Source organism: Haemorhous mexicanus, chromosome 1 (assembly GCF_027477595.1).
Source record: "Haemorhous mexicanus isolate bHaeMex1 chromosome 1, bHaeMex1.pri, whole genome shotgun sequence".
Taxonomy (NCBI): domain Eukaryota; kingdom Metazoa; phylum Chordata; class Aves; order Passeriformes; family Fringillidae; genus Haemorhous; species Haemorhous mexicanus.
In genome coordinates this window covers 131,669,299-131,684,558 of record NC_082341.1, presented here as the reverse complement: position 1 = coordinate 131,684,558, position 15,260 = coordinate 131,669,299, and the positions used below count along the sequence as shown (strand labels likewise).

The following is a 15,260-nucleotide window of genomic DNA, read 5'->3' as shown; positions in this document are numbered from 1 at the left end:
TTCTGACACAACAGAGGGAATAAAGGACAGCAACAGATTCAATGTCTTGATACTGCAGTCTGATGGAAACATTTCTTAACAAAGACAGGCCATGAGAAATTGATCAACTAACTACAGCTTGATTCAGAGCTAAAAGGCCTCTCACTTGTATGTCTACTATGTGATCAACAACCATGGCAATCTTATGAATGCTGCAACATGTAGTAGGGAATGTTGGAGCCACCTTCCCCCTGGATGAATGTTGGTCTCACCCTGTTCACCAAGGAGAGGCTGCATGCAAGCTTGGAGCACCAAGTGAAGAGATCAGAAGTGCAAGTCCCTTCATTTTCAGTCCTGGCTCTGTTGCTGCTGCTTTTTCACTTTTAAAAATAAATTGCCACTTTGCCTCATAATAGTGGCACACCCTCTGCTCAGGAGAGAGTAGAAAGATATTTAAAGAAGAACCTGTAATGTGATTCTAATAACAAACACCATTGCTAAAACATGGGCTCTTTATGTGTTTGTATGCCCAGGGAGAGATTGGCAGAGAGATGTACATCATCAAACAAGGTGAAGTTCAAGTCCTCGGAGGCCCTGATGGTACCAAAGTCCTGGTTACACTAAGAGCAGGAGCTGTATTTGGGGAGATCAGGTAGGTCCATCACAGTTTTAATACTTTTTTTTAGAACTTGTCAAATAATCAGTGGTTGTTTAACTTCTCTGTGGTAAGTGTGACAGTGGGGAGGCTAGAAAGTGGGTAGGATCAACAAAGAAGACACTGAGCAAGGAGATGCATGTAAATGAAGGAAAATCTAAGTGAAGCATTAGTGATTAATAGGGTAAGATCTGAGACCAGTGTTTTGATCAGTGCACACAGGGATATAGAGACAAATTTCTTCTTTAGCATGTTAAAGATTAACACATCTCCTTGTCATGCTGTCTGCAACACAGTAGGACCAAATGCATTTCATTGTCTGTATGATAAGTCTAGGTGCTCTCAAACGGCAGATGGCAAAGATGAAAATCTCTAACAAAATAGATACAAAAATTTAAAATAGCAATTAAAAATAGTTCATTTAAGAGCTAATTAAATTGCTGAAAATCAGACAACCCAATTTGAAAAAGTATTTATTTAAAAGTATACAAGACAAGAAAAAAAGTGGATAGACCAGATATTTTGCCTGAATTTATCTGGATGAGAATTATTTTGCTGGTGACTACAAATGGTTTTTATATTCTGCATGTACTTTCTATGCAAAATCCATCAACAGTTATGTGCTAAGTTCCCCCGTTAGCCAATCAAGTGCTAGTTTTTAGGCACTGCATCCCTCTGCTGAGGTTGGCCCAAGGAAAAGTAATAAAATAAATGTGCTGCTGCATGTGATAAACTGGATCCTTGGTTTCTTCCAGCTGCCTTCCTGTTATTGTTAATGCTCTTGCTGGTAGCTTTAATCTGCCTTTTGAAAAGCAATAATCAGCTCTGGTCCAGGTTTACATTTGTCCTCTAGTTGTGTCTCCCTTTGTAGTAGGGGAAACATTCCTGTTTATCCAGTGATGTGAGTACAGACTTGCTTAGACCTCAAGTGGAAAACATCTGATACTTCTCAGTTACAGAACTTGTGCATTAAGTGGGAAAGTGAAATTATATCAGTACTTGGAGAAGGTTATTTGGAAGGTATTTCTCTGTGTGACAATATAATTACCTGAGCAAAGCCTCCAATAAAAAGGCTGTATTCTAAGTTATGCAGAAAGACTGAGGATGAACTCATCAATAAGGTCTGACTAATGAAAAGACAGAAGAAAATCTAAAGCAGCCCCCATATGTAACACACACATGGTTCTCAATTATTTATTAGTCTGGTATTTGAAGTGAGAACTTTGTATTATAAACTGAGAAATGATAACTGTTGGCTTCAAAACAAGGAAGAGACTTTTACACTTTTGATCTAACACAGGTGAGCTCTTGTTTCCACGTGAGAACCACACAACGACCTTTAAAGATTAATTTCCCTGTACTTGTTACTCTTTACATAATTGCCAATATGGCCAGCAAAACCCTCAGCAATGCTATAACACTACACTTCTAGTTTTGTTTTATTCATCACTGACCTACTGCAACAGCAAACCCATTCAGCCACGTGTAATTTGCATATAAAACATCAGGCAGTGGATAAACTCAAGGAGAAAAAACCACAGCAACTGGCAGACACGATGCACTAAGCTTATCAGTAGAGATATGCTCTTCCTAGTGGCAAGGTGCTAGAAAATAATGAGTTTGCATTGTGCCTTTCTATATAAATTTTTTCAAGGTCTTCTGAAAAGAGAATCCTGCAGGCAAATAGAAAAGAATATTCTTTAATAGATTAAGTACTACTTTTTCTAGGACATCCAAGTTTTCCTCTCACTTTATAATGGTTATAACCCTATATCAGGCTGATTTCCTTCTGATTTCCAATTCAAGATTTGTTTGGAGAAATATGTCAGCTTCCTTCTGAATGGTTTAGGTACATGATTTATAAGATGCTTGCTATTTAATCTCACTCTGTTCAAAATGCATGTCAATGATGCTTAAAAGTCTCCAGGAGTAAAGGAATTGAAGAAAATAAAAACTGTTTATTTCCAAAAATTCCCAGAATTATGCTAGAAAGCCAATGTAAGAGTAACAAGCAAACATGTCCCTTGACAATTTCATCCTTGAAAATTATTACAGAAAGGGATTAAGTAATAGGAGTTCCAATTAACATTTTACCCTCATTGTTACTTTCCAGTATAGATATCAGTTTCGTAAAATAATAATTTCAGAATCAGAAGCAAACAGATTGTTGTCCTAATGAGAGCCCGTCAGCAAAGACAATTCAGAACAAGAGAAAATCAGTTATAAAAACATTTCACTAGCCCAGAGAAAGTTACGCCTGAAACAAGGTGTCCTCATTCACCCATTTACTGGTATTGCACTAGAGCTATTTCCTATCAGAAAATGTTAATTCTGGAAAAACTAAAACATTTCTCCATTTTATGTAAATTTTTGACAGGAAGATCTCTAAATGCTTGATCTCAGCATCAGCTTTCTGTTGTTTTGTAATTTTAAACTTTATATAAAAAATCCAAATTACGGGCACTATTTAATTTTGTGAAAGATGACATTTTCCAGTACTTTGGTCCAGGATTTCCCTCAAAGTAGTAGCTGCTGTTTTTGATGGGCTCTGCCCTTTGGAGTTTGACATCCTTATCAGAGGCAAGATCCAGACCTATTTCCCTTTCCTGACTTACCAGTTCTCCTCATATGCACATAGGTGCCCAGTTGAGCCACCACAACCCTGTATGTTCAGCTGATAACACAAGCCATTCCCCAGTTTCTATTAACAGCAGCTTTCCACAGAGATCAGCTATAAAAACAATAGGTAAGCTGAGTCATCACTTTGAAAACTTTATAGATTGAAATTTAATTTCTACATAAGAATTCTAAGGTTATCAACTTCTACTATTATTAGAGCATGTGATGCTCAAAACTGGAGTAAAAAATGTTAGGTAAAAAAGCAAATTTTTTGGTTAATATAGATATTGCCTTACCAAGAACCCCTGCAAGGCAAATGTATCTGTTTTAAAAAATTTGGTCATGTAACTCTTCACATGGTAACCAAATCAGATTGAATGCTGAAGTACCATAACTCTGTCCTCAGTCAAAGATGAGTCTGTTTGAGCAAAGACTGCCTTACTTGTAAAATTCACCTCACATCATCACCATAATGAAAAAGCTGATCTCTTTAGCCTCCGTCTACCTTGATAAAATGAGCTTTCTGTTAGGAAAGACTAAAAATGATTGTTCAATGACTTGATGAGAAGTGATTCATCAGAGCTCAAAAGGTATTTGCAATTTTCTTTAGCAGCTTTTTCTGTTGTGCAAAGAGTTTTATTCTGTCTGAGGAATCATAGAGAATTGTTTAAAAAGAAGATGATAAACTGCAGTTTCAGCTTCAGTCCATGTATTGATTGCTGTCTTGAGTTGCAGAAAAACACTCTGTGGGCATGTAAAACTAGCCTTGCACACACAGTTGCAGAGGTCTCCTACTATCCTTTATAAATTAAATATATTATCTATATGATTCAATACTTAGAAATATGTTTTATAAATATCTTTAATATTGAAACCAATATTAAACCATCCTTTATTATTACTTCAGATGGGTATTAATTCCTTTTTACTGGGGTTCAGAATGTCTTTTTTAAATTACTTTTAAATTTAGATAATACTAAATGCTCTCTAAAAATATTAATTCACTGGGAAATCTTTAAAGGACAAATTTTGGGGTAGATCTTGAATAAAGTGATAGAGCAATTTTATTACTAAGAACAAGATGCAAATTCTCTTACTTACCAGCAGAGCTGAGAAGTGAAGTCTCTTCAATTGCTTGGTGCAGGATGAACAATTTATTTTTATTTGTACATCTAATTTTTTCTTACTCGCTCCTGCTAGCTAAACTGGTCTAATGTCTTACAAAATAGCCCTCTTTTTCTGGCAGCCACATTTGTAACTGTCAGCCTAAAAGACCTTCCTAAACTGTATCATTCAACTGGCCAACATTTAAACGTGAGATGTTGTATATGAGAAAACCAAAAACTAGAGCCCCGAAGAAGTTACTCGCTCAGGAAAAAAAATCCTTGGGGGAGAATCATTCATTCACTGTAAATAATGCTGCTCTACTACTGATCCAAATAATTTTCAGCAATAAAACTGAGGAAATGCCGAGTTCACATGAGAACTAAAACAAGCGCAGCCTGAGCTGTGGGTATCTCTAATAGGAAAACTTTTCACAGTCCTTAGGCATCTACATATGCCTATGACCACCAGTGACAGTCTGCCTTCCGGAGATGGAATTTCTAATCCTAACTGCACAGGGCCTTTACAGAACACTGGATAGAACAGCCAGCTCCATAAAAGAGCTTTCTCCATTGATTTTAATGGAGAAGCAAAAGCAGAGAGATTCCTCACCAGGGCAAGTGTAACCCTGTGACTGATGGAGTTTATTTTCATTCCAGCCTACTAGCTGCGGGTGGAGGAAATCGAAGGACTGCCAACGTGGTGGCTCATGGTTTTGCCAACCTTTTCATTCTGGACAAGAAAACACTCAATGAAATCTTGGTGAACTATCCTGACTCAGAAAAACTTCTCATGAAGAAAGCTAAGTATGTCCTAACAACAGTTTTTAAATCATATCATATAGCTGCAGGATGGACAGTTGTGACTTCTAGATGATCTGCATTCCTTTCTTGGAAAAGTAAACAGTTGCCAACACATTTGGTGTTAGGGGTCAGATTTGCCGGGTAGTTTATAGCTGAAAGAATGGTCTTGGAAGGAATGCCAAGGGATGTGGAAATGTGGTAAGTAGAATGAAACCCTGAATGTAGTTGCCTTATGCATTATATTTAAGGTAACATTAAAAAAAATAGGAGATAAGGATACATATCAGGACTTCTTACATCATCAAGAAAGAAACTCTAGGGAAGATATCAGAAAAGGAATAAGCTTTTAAAGATGTAACGAAACATTTGCAATTAATTCTACAGAGATATGCTTCAATGCATCCACAGACTTGTATGCATTTCTGAAACCTTAAGCAGCAGTTAGGAATGGATTTAAAGCAAGGCCTGACAAGATGGAACTACACAGATTAGATATCTGTGCATTTTATTCAAAAAGCATTCCGAAACGGGATTTCAAACCAAGATTGCTTTTCACCTTCTTTTGGCTGTAGCTTGCAAGGATCAGCATTTTCACAGCTTTGAAAGGGCAAAGTATTGTCAGATTTTGCCATAAAATTATGACAAAATCAGCACCTTGCTACCTTGTCAAAGATCCAAATATTTGAATTAGTTTGTCATTATTAGCATACTTCAGCACCCCTGCTGGTCTTTACTTGTCTGGAATTGCTACCAAAGGTTGGAAGGTTGGTCGCAGACTTGAAATTCCCCCAGAGAAGACTAAACATACCACAGGAGAGACATTTGTTTTTTGGAAGGGCTAGCACATGGCTGCATTCATCATGTTGTAACAGCCCAGACAGTCAAACAACAGTATCTTGACAACAAGGAAACCAGACTGCTCAATTTTCAATGGGCTGACTGCTCAATTTTCAAAACTAGCATTAACAGGTAGAAAAGGGGAACAAATGCATGGACCAATGATCCCCAGTAACAATCATTACTGACTTTTCTCCAGCTTCTCTCTAAACAGTAGTATGACCTTGTTATTCCTGTCTCTCTGTCCCATGCTGCCTCTGCTGCTTTCTTGCCCACCTAGGCATATTCTGCCCATCCATTAAATTCTGCTTCCTCCAGACAGCCTTTCTCAAACACGGAGCTTAATCATACACCTTTTGCATCTCCCAGTTGAGCTCAAAGACCTCTCTAGATATTGACTAAAAAACAAGATATTCTGTTTGATTTTAAAGATATGCAATACCTCCCCTAAGGCCATGTTCCTTACCAGTCTAGGCATCCACAAATTCTGTCAAAACTAGGCACAAAGAGGAAATTTGTGCACTGTTCTTATGAAGGTTGTGGCTATGCTCAGTTTTGGAATGAAGTTACCAGTTGCTCTGTCCTGGAAGGTTCCCATTAGAGTTTGTTTTGGTCACCTGACACCCTTAAAGGTCTCCTTGAAATAAACTGAAAGGATTTAGTCAAGAAAGAAATTTGTTCTATTATCACCTGCCCAATAACCCCTGTATGTTTTTTGCATAATAAAGCCATGCGAGCTGCTAAAGTACATCTTTTTTTCAACTGTGGCAATTAAATTAAAGAAAAAGAAAAAAAAAAAGTAAGGAAACCCTTCACTTCTGAAATTCCCGAAGTACAAGATGCTGGAGAAAAGTGTAGTATTTTGGGATTTACTACACTTCAGACTGAGAATATAGTCCTCACTCATAAAGAGCCTTAAGTCAGGGCTTTTGCAAGGATAGAAAACTGGCCTTGGAACCTGTACAGTAATCTAAAAGAAACTGAAAGCATGGGAACCCTCTGCTTTTTACTGGTCCCACCTATCTGAGATCTTTCATCTAATCTTTACCCTCAGTATTCATTCTCAGTTCTTGTCACTATGGCTGCAAATCAGTACAGCTACAGAACAGTGTGAAAATCTAGTCTGCCACAAGGCTGGCAGTAGTGTTTGCATAGTCAGGGTGTCTTCTTCTACTGAAGAGGACCAAAACTAAGTACCACTGTCTAACCTGACCTATGAGAGATGAGCCAGGCTGGAAGTTAGTTTGGTAAAGTATTTCCTCCGAAAGTGCCAACTGGAGTCCTGGTGGAGCACCAAATGCTGTCTGAATACACATCCAGAAGGCCAGATAAGAGACTGCCATCTCAGGATGGGGCACCCATCCCCCTCCACACCTCTTCTTTCCTTATCTTTCTCTTTGATCTCTTTTGTAACTCCTTAATTTGAGCCAGCCCTTGTTTATACTCCAGGATATAGGTAAGCAACTCCAGATTTGAACAGTTGCCTCCATCTCTACCAGAGCCTAGAGCAAAACCTTTACTGTTTCCAATTTTGCTCTTGTCACTTGACCTGGGAACTAAGTAAGAGCCATCTGATCTTCAATACCATAAATGTGGTATTTCAGCTTTGCAGGAACTTCACTCAGTTTCACAGCACTGCTGTGTGTTCTTATCCCCTTCTTCCTACAGGGTGCTGCTGAAACAGAAGGGGAAACCTCCTCCAGGACCACCAGTGCAACAACCACGGGGCTTGGCCAGTCTCTTTGGGCAGAAACAGGAAACTCCAAAATTGTTTAAAGCAATGCTTGGAGGAAAAGGAAAAGAAGGCCTTGCTAAGCTTCTGCAGCTGAAGAAACAAGAAACTCAGGTAAAGCCACAGAAAACAGAGTAGGATCTACTCAGAGGGCTTGGGCAAACAGAGTAAATGAAAATTCAGCCTTGCTGCAATCAACAGCAAAAACTCCCAGTAGCTGAGATATAACCACTTCTCCTAATCTCTGTAAACACCGATTCTAAAATTTGGCTCGATCTTTCTTAACCTGGACTTTATGCAGACCAGAGAAAACAAAAGCAAGTAAAAAAGCAAGCAAACAAAAAATCCTCTAAGAAAGTAAGGATAAATGGATTTTACAAAGGCCTTAAAGGAATCTGATCTTCTAATTTTATGTAAACAACAGTAAATGCAGAAATACCCAAACACGGTAATCTGATCCAACTGACTTGGGCACATGGCGAACTTTCCAATTCAGTGTCAGATCTCTGGTTGTTAAAAATCCTGAAGACAAAATATGAAGTGTAGCCCACACAGCTAAAACTGATTAAATCTCTAATATCTTGCACTTATGAGAAAACTGTTGTTTTAAGTGATGAAAAATAATTCCCACATAATACTTTGTTCTGAGAAACGTTAATAAGAACCTGCTCACTTCTACATATTTACCCAAAGGTAGTAGAATTCTTTTCTTTATAGCTGAAATAGCTGTGGTTATATTTAAGTTAGATAAAGAACTTTGCACTTTGCTCACACCAATGACTATCACAATACTTTTGGAGGAGAAATAAAGCTCATTTTAGTGTGTATTTGTGAACTTCTTAGCAAATAGGCTTGGCCAAGGAATGGGGGCAGTATGAAGTATGTCAAGGTTTACGTAAAACTCTCTCTTTCTCCACTAGTTTAAGGACATAAAGGAAGGCAAGACCTAAGGAAGGGTTCTGTGCCCCAAAACGGGTCTGTTTCATCCTCCTATATTAGTAAGAAGCAGATACTATTAATATCCACAAGTGTTTCCTAGGTTTTATACTGATATTCTGATTCTGAAATTGCATTTTTCATTTAGAAATCAATTTTCAGCATCTGAATAGAAGTTTACATGTGTTGCATACCATTAATACAGTCGTCATGCTCTGCCTTTCCATGGCATGTGCAGACCAGAACTACTTCCTGAATTTCTTTGGTATTCTCTCCAGTACTGGAAAACATTAAACTTCTTGTTTCTAGGAAACTAAAGCTGAAACAGAGACCAAGCCTAAAGAAGAGGAGAAGAAACCTGTGGAGCCTGAAGCCCCCCCTGCACCCCCTGCTAAAAAGGAAAAGCCACAGGAGGATGCTAAGCCTGCAGTTATGCAGAGAGCAACCAGTAAGGAGTCCCTGATCATTAGTATGACACCATCCCCCAGAGCAGGAGAAGGAGAGATCCTTAAAGTTGAAATTAAAGAGAAAGAAAAGAAATAGATGGCGCTGTGGGGTGTGGCCCCACCTTTTTGTCTTGCTACATTCAGACAGCTTGCCGGACATTGCTTCTGGGTATAGAATATAAAAGTAGAGACTACGTGTGAGAAAAATCTACTCCAGCTCCTCGTCTTCCTGCCCTCCTCTCCTGCCACAACTGCACAAATTATTCATATTCTTAACCTTGACACTGGAGAACTTTTGGTGTATTAGAAATTACGGCCCAGACTGTATTTCACGACCACTTTTTCCTTGTTTTATTCATGCTCTCCCTTTTCTCTTACTCTGTCTTGTTCCTACTTCTCCTCTTCCCTCTCCTCTTTATCCTTGCTTTCTTCCTGTTGTTCCTGTTGCTCAGTTTGCTCTTAGCTTTTGTGTGTATTCTTTTCTGTTTTCTCCTCTGCCTTCCCATAGTTATCCTTTTCCTTGCTACGGCCCTACTGTTGCTAAGGTTCCTTATGTTTCTCTCTATCCTCCTCCCTCCTCCCCTTATACTTCTAATTGGTGACCTGGGTTTGTGACCAGCATGGGTCAGAGCAGACAGCAGGTGCTGTGTTGGGATGTTTTACCTTGGGACAGAGGGCAACAAACCATTGTCAAAAAATGAATCCCAAAAATATGCAAGAGGGAAACAGATTATAGAATTATTGCCAGCCCTCTGAAAGCATAAACATCTGCTCCAGCTGTCTTTGATTCTGACAAATTAACATGGGAAAGAGTTCACCATCCAGAAGTGATGTATAATTTTGGGCTGCTGATTTACTTGCTTGATCTTGTCAAGGGGATGGGCGCACCCTCTGTTACATCTCATCAAGTAAGCACTCGATACAGCTGTCTGAATAACCTCGGTATCTAAACCAGCTACTTCAAAAATAAAGGCTATTTTATAAAAAGCAGGAATTACACTTTCTGGCTCTGCATTGCCAAGTTGCTATCAATGCTACAATTGCTCATCTACATCGAACTTAGTCTAATGGTGCAAAGAGAAACCCGTGTCTCCGTGTCTTAGCTACATCACGTTTGTGAACTACAGTAAATCCTTCATGAGTGCCACAGCTGTGGGATACAACCTCCCATGCAGGAGCTCCCACACTGCCAACCTTCTTCACTGACTCATCAGTCTCAAATGCAGTATTACACAAAAGCTTGAAGCTGTGTTTGAAGGTAAACTCCCAACTATATTCTTTTCTTCTATGGGTTTGCATCTCCTCTCTCTCCCAATCCCCTTTCAGATACCACTGGAGGAACAGTTTTGTAAACTGAAAAACATTATGCAGAGGCCAAGCCAAGTAGTGGCAAAGGCAGACTTTACAGTCTCCTTGGCTGACCAGCCAACCAAGGCATCATGCCAAAATAAAACACTCACTTTGCAGGCTATATATGACCTTACAGGCTATGCATTCTGTAGGCCTGTTCTTTAAAGCCTTTCAACTTCTGTAATCACAGGCAAAACTGGAAGCCTACCCAGAATCAGTGGGAAGTTTGCTCAAATAGAAGCTGGATGAGTGAATTCCATATGTTGCATATTCCACAATCCTCTGACGAGACCAAAACCATAATCTCTTTCAAAAGAATGTTCTGCTGCATTAGCAGAGACGTGAAGGTTCAACTGCTTTGTGGAGAGAACCATCTTTATTTGTATGCTACTTGTTATCTGATATGTAAGAAAAAACAACATCACAACAGGGGGAGAAAATTTTAAATTGTTTCATAAAAAAATTATTCATCTATTGCACATCCAGGACTGTCTCAATGAAATCTCAAGATTAGAAATACTGCTGAACTGTTCCATGAATGAGACCTTCTATGAATAATAATACTCTATGAATTGCAATATATAGTTTCACTTTTTTTTTTTTTTGAGAGAGTTGTCAAAGTATTATGAAAGGGGGGAAAATATTCCCCATATTTTAACATTTTTATATGAATGAGTACAGCTCACTCTCATTGAAAAGAACCGATTCCCTTCTGCCTACATAAATGCTACCAGGTAATTTTGAACGTTTTCTCTGTGCGCATATTTAAGTTCATCAATCACACACTGACATAAATTACAAAGTAAAGACTGAGACTGCAGCACCAAGCACTTCATTGCAGTGACAGAGCTTCCCACAAATTGCTGCTTTGCTACAGCTCGTAACAGCCCAGGTCTGCAGAAAAGTTTGACAGTTCTGTCTGCAAGACTACTGTTATGCACAGCTCTTGAGTTCCTTAGACCCAAAAGAAACTAGGGGAAGTATCAGTGCAGAAGACACTGGCCACACATAAATAACAACCATCTGGTTTTCTGTGACATCCTATATTTCTGTTGTTGGGGTATTTTCCTCTTCCTACAATTCCTCCATTCTCAGGGTTGGCAGGCACAAGAAGGCTGCACATACTGAAGTTGCAACTATTTGTATGGTTTTCACCAGACAGAATGACACAAGAAAGGTGTATATTTACTATAGGTGTTTATTTATTATATCCTACAAGATGTAAGATGTAATAAATTCTTTCAGGAACTAATTCTACCCTGTAGATTCTTGACTAGTGAAGAAGCAGAATTACTCTGGTGCACTTAGAAGATGCAGTTTCCAGTATCACAGTTGTCTCTGTGTGGCATCACATTCCACTGCAACACTGTCTCCTGTACCTTAGTGTCCTAATTCAGTCCCTCAGATTTGACTACACTTGAATGTAAAGAAACTGAAGAGGAGAGTAGGATAATGTATTTGAAAACGACAAGTAACCATCTCTCTATGCTTCTCTAACTAAAATGTAGAGATTGTTCTGGGAAAAAGTTTTTTGGAAAATCTGATAATAATTGTATGAAATAACATGCATGGGAGAACTCCAATATGGCACAGAGCATGAAACACTCACAGTTAAAACTCTCCAACTTCAGAGTATCATCTTGCTAGAAGCCTGTTTAAGATGCTTTATGAAGAGTAAACTGCAGAGTCATTACCACTAAGTGGAAATGCATTTTTCCTCTCCCCTTTTATACTCTTTATAAATCTGTGGCATACTCACCATAGGACTCACAAAAGCAGCATTTAGCATTACACAGGATATGCTGAATACAAAAGCACCACAGAACAGTATATTGAAATGATCATTTTAATGCACAGGCAATGTAAATCAGTTAACTTCATCAGAACTGAAATACATATAAAAGTAAAAAATTCTGGTTACAGGTGAGCTCTCTGCTGTACATATGTATATATTATGACCAATACACGGCAAAAAGCATCTGATGACAAAGACTGCCATACATCACTTTTATCACAAGGTGGTGCCAGTGACCTACAAGCACATTCACTTTACAAAACTTGGACAATGTTTTGCTTTGTCACCCGCAAGCTAGTAGTGCATTTTTTACATGTAAAAATGAAAAAAAAAAACAAAAACAGAAGGCAAAACAGCAGAATAATTCCCCTTCTCCTTGACTCACAATTTGCTGCATTTCTTCACTCAAAATATCACTTCAGCCTACCCAGGAAGTTTTCAACGGGCATTAGCTGTACACCTCTAAGTTATACCAGTTCTTGCCACAGTCCTGTCTAAAACATTTAACTTACAAAGAATAGGGCACATTGAGAATTAGGTGTTGTTGATATGCTATTTAACTCCCTAAGCCTGAGGAACATGGGAGCAATTCTCTAATAAGAGATAATGAAGTCTTTACTGTAGAAACTAAGAATTTATGTATAGAATACAGACAAAACAACAGGTTTTCCTCTACATGCAGCAGATACTTAGTATAATACATACTAACACATTTAAATGCACTTCCATGGCAACTTAGAATTGGTAGCACACAACTCAGGTGCAGCACTGTATCTTTGGCAGACAGCTCAGAGGAACTTCAGTAGTATCCTGTACTCCTATCAGTAGTACTCATCCACTACAATTAATGAAGACAAAGCACTAATACTGCATCCAGTTCTCTCTGTACATGAAGCAGGTAGCTGTGAAACAGTTTACTCTTCCAAAATCATACTCTCTCAATTTGCAACAGTGTGATTTAGGTTTATTATAGTAACTTCCTTGATCTCAATATTTTGAGTTGCATATCTGATATGACACTTCATTGTAATTTATACATAAAGTAGTAACAGATTTTCACTACACTGATAAAAAGATGATTACAGGTTTTTTTACATAAATATATGAATTGCATTTTAAAAACAGAAAGAGCTTGGCCTAACATCAAACAAACTCTCTTCCTTAGCATGAGAGTATTTAGGATCCCCTTCCACCAAGAAAAAAGGAGTGGAGATAATATATCCATTCACGATTGACTGAAAAATGTCAACTGTCAACAAAGCATTTGGTATGTCTTGTGTAAAATAATCTCGATATATCCTTCATCCATCAACATTAATGTGAATTCAGACTTTCAACAGGATTATACATATAAAACAAAACAAAACAAAAAAACACAAAAAAACCCACCAAAAAAAACAAAACAAAAAAAGCAGCACACTAAGCAGCTCCAGCAACTGAAAGTCAAATACACTATGACCTGGTGAAATCTTGAGTGTCCAAGTGTGCTAAATTTAGCAGTAGCCCATTCTGTTCTTACATACTACAGCCAGTCCATCTACATGAGATAAGCTGGATGCCTAACTCGAAACCACTTCAAAGGTGAAACTGCAAAATTAATGTTCAAGACTGGCATTTCAGAGTGATAAATGTGACCTTTCCATCCACTTATGTTACACACAGTGACAGACTCGGAAGAGATCCTCAGCAAGCAGAACACAGCTGGAGGTCAAGAAACCTTCATTTATCCACTAAGCAAACGTGTGATTTACACTTGGTATAAAAGGTGAAGGGAAAACTCAACCCAAGTAAATAAATCAGAAATTGTTAACCCTAGAGAAATGCAGTATGATTATAGGATTAGGGCTTGAGAGACTTGACTTTCTTGTGTCTTCCTAAAAGGAGAGAAAGAGGGAATATAGTTTTTTTTGCAGGCACTTTTCATTAGTGGGCTCATGGAAAAGCAGCAGGATTCAAAATATGACAAAAGTAACTACAAGTAGCAATTTGAAGAACTTACTTTACCTCAAAATATACAGTTCTAAATCAGAGAAAACTTTTAAACTAAAAACCAAATTCCTATTTCACAAAAAGCCCTTTAAAGATCGATAGTCATGACTGTTTTATGGGGGAGATGGGACCCCAAAACAAAACCCCTACCAAAATAAATCTGGAATTTCCATTTTCCAGTACACTGCACATTGAACACATCTTACAGCCTCTACAATAGTAGCTTCATAGGCCAGCAGTACTATTCTGAGATGTTAGAGGTTTACCTTGATTCACCCTAGTTATTCCCATACTACATTAGGAGAAGGCATAGTATAAAAGAATATATACTTCAATGACTTCTTTGGCTTATGTTCAGACAGCCCTGAATCCCAGGCATTGCCCAAAGGCACTGAAGTGGCAAACAAGAAGCAGCTGTGCAAGGAGGGCCTTTACACTCTGTGGCACTTTTCTGAATATGAAACACCTGTATCAAAATTTTATTATCGTGGCTTAATAAAAACTCTTTTTTTCACTCTTCAAAATCAAATGCATCCATGTAAGCACTCTCTCTCAAATCAACATCAAACTTAAATACCATTACAATTTTGGCCCTTAAAAGGCACGCTTGGCAAAGTGATTTGTAGACAAAAGCTAACAGATGTTATGATACAGAGGTGTGTGTACACATATACAGAAGTATATTGAGAACCAACAGATACAGCAAGTAAAGCAAGCAAAGTCTTTCCACTGCTCAGCCCATTCATTTTGCAGCAGGATTCTTAGGAGGCTGAAGTTTGTAGGTGCTGAAGTAGTTCACCACTTGCTGAGGGACTTCTGCCAGGACACACTGAGCCAGAGCTTCTTTGGGAGACTTATAAAAAAAGAACACCAAGCTTCAGTTTCCACCAACTGTTAATGAGGATTCTCAAGCAAGTAATAAGCACCTCCTCTAGAAGGCCAACTTAAAGTCTGACATTTTACAGAGGACTTTACACAGCGCCCTTCCCTGTCAGCTTTACCTTCTCACTCCTGT

General features: G+C 38.4%; 2 protein-coding genes across 4 annotated transcripts in view; one reads left to right on the top strand and one right to left on the bottom strand.

Annotated features, from left to right (window-relative positions):
• CNGB3 (cyclic nucleotide gated channel subunit beta 3) overlaps positions 1 to 10,082 on the top strand; it is a 60,278-nt gene extending 50,196 nt beyond the window's left edge. The window contains exons 15-18 of the mRNA XM_059863251.1: positions 513 to 631; positions 5,017 to 5,163; positions 7,666 to 7,843; positions 8,975 to 10,082. Coding sequence (XP_059719234.1) covers positions 513 to 631; positions 5,017 to 5,163; positions 7,666 to 7,843; positions 8,975 to 9,208 — 678 coding nt within the window. The 3' untranslated portion in view covers positions 9,209 to 10,082. The remainder of the gene's footprint in view (positions 1 to 512; positions 632 to 5,016; positions 5,164 to 7,665; positions 7,844 to 8,974) is intronic.
• Positions 1 to 15,260, bottom strand: part of CPNE3 (copine 3) — a 71,017-nt gene that overhangs the window by 28,831 nt on the left and 26,926 nt on the right. For 2 of the 3 annotated variants that reach the window (XM_059863215.1, XM_059863206.1), the window contains exon 17: positions 12,294 to 15,098. The exons of the other annotated variant lie outside the window; for it this stretch is intronic. In XM_059863215.1, the coding sequence (XP_059719198.1) occupies positions 14,988 to 15,098 (111 nt within the window). In that variant the 3' untranslated portion in view covers positions 12,294 to 14,987. Of the gene's footprint in view, positions 1 to 12,293; positions 15,099 to 15,260 lie in introns of those variants that run through there. 3 annotated transcript variants of the gene reach the window in all.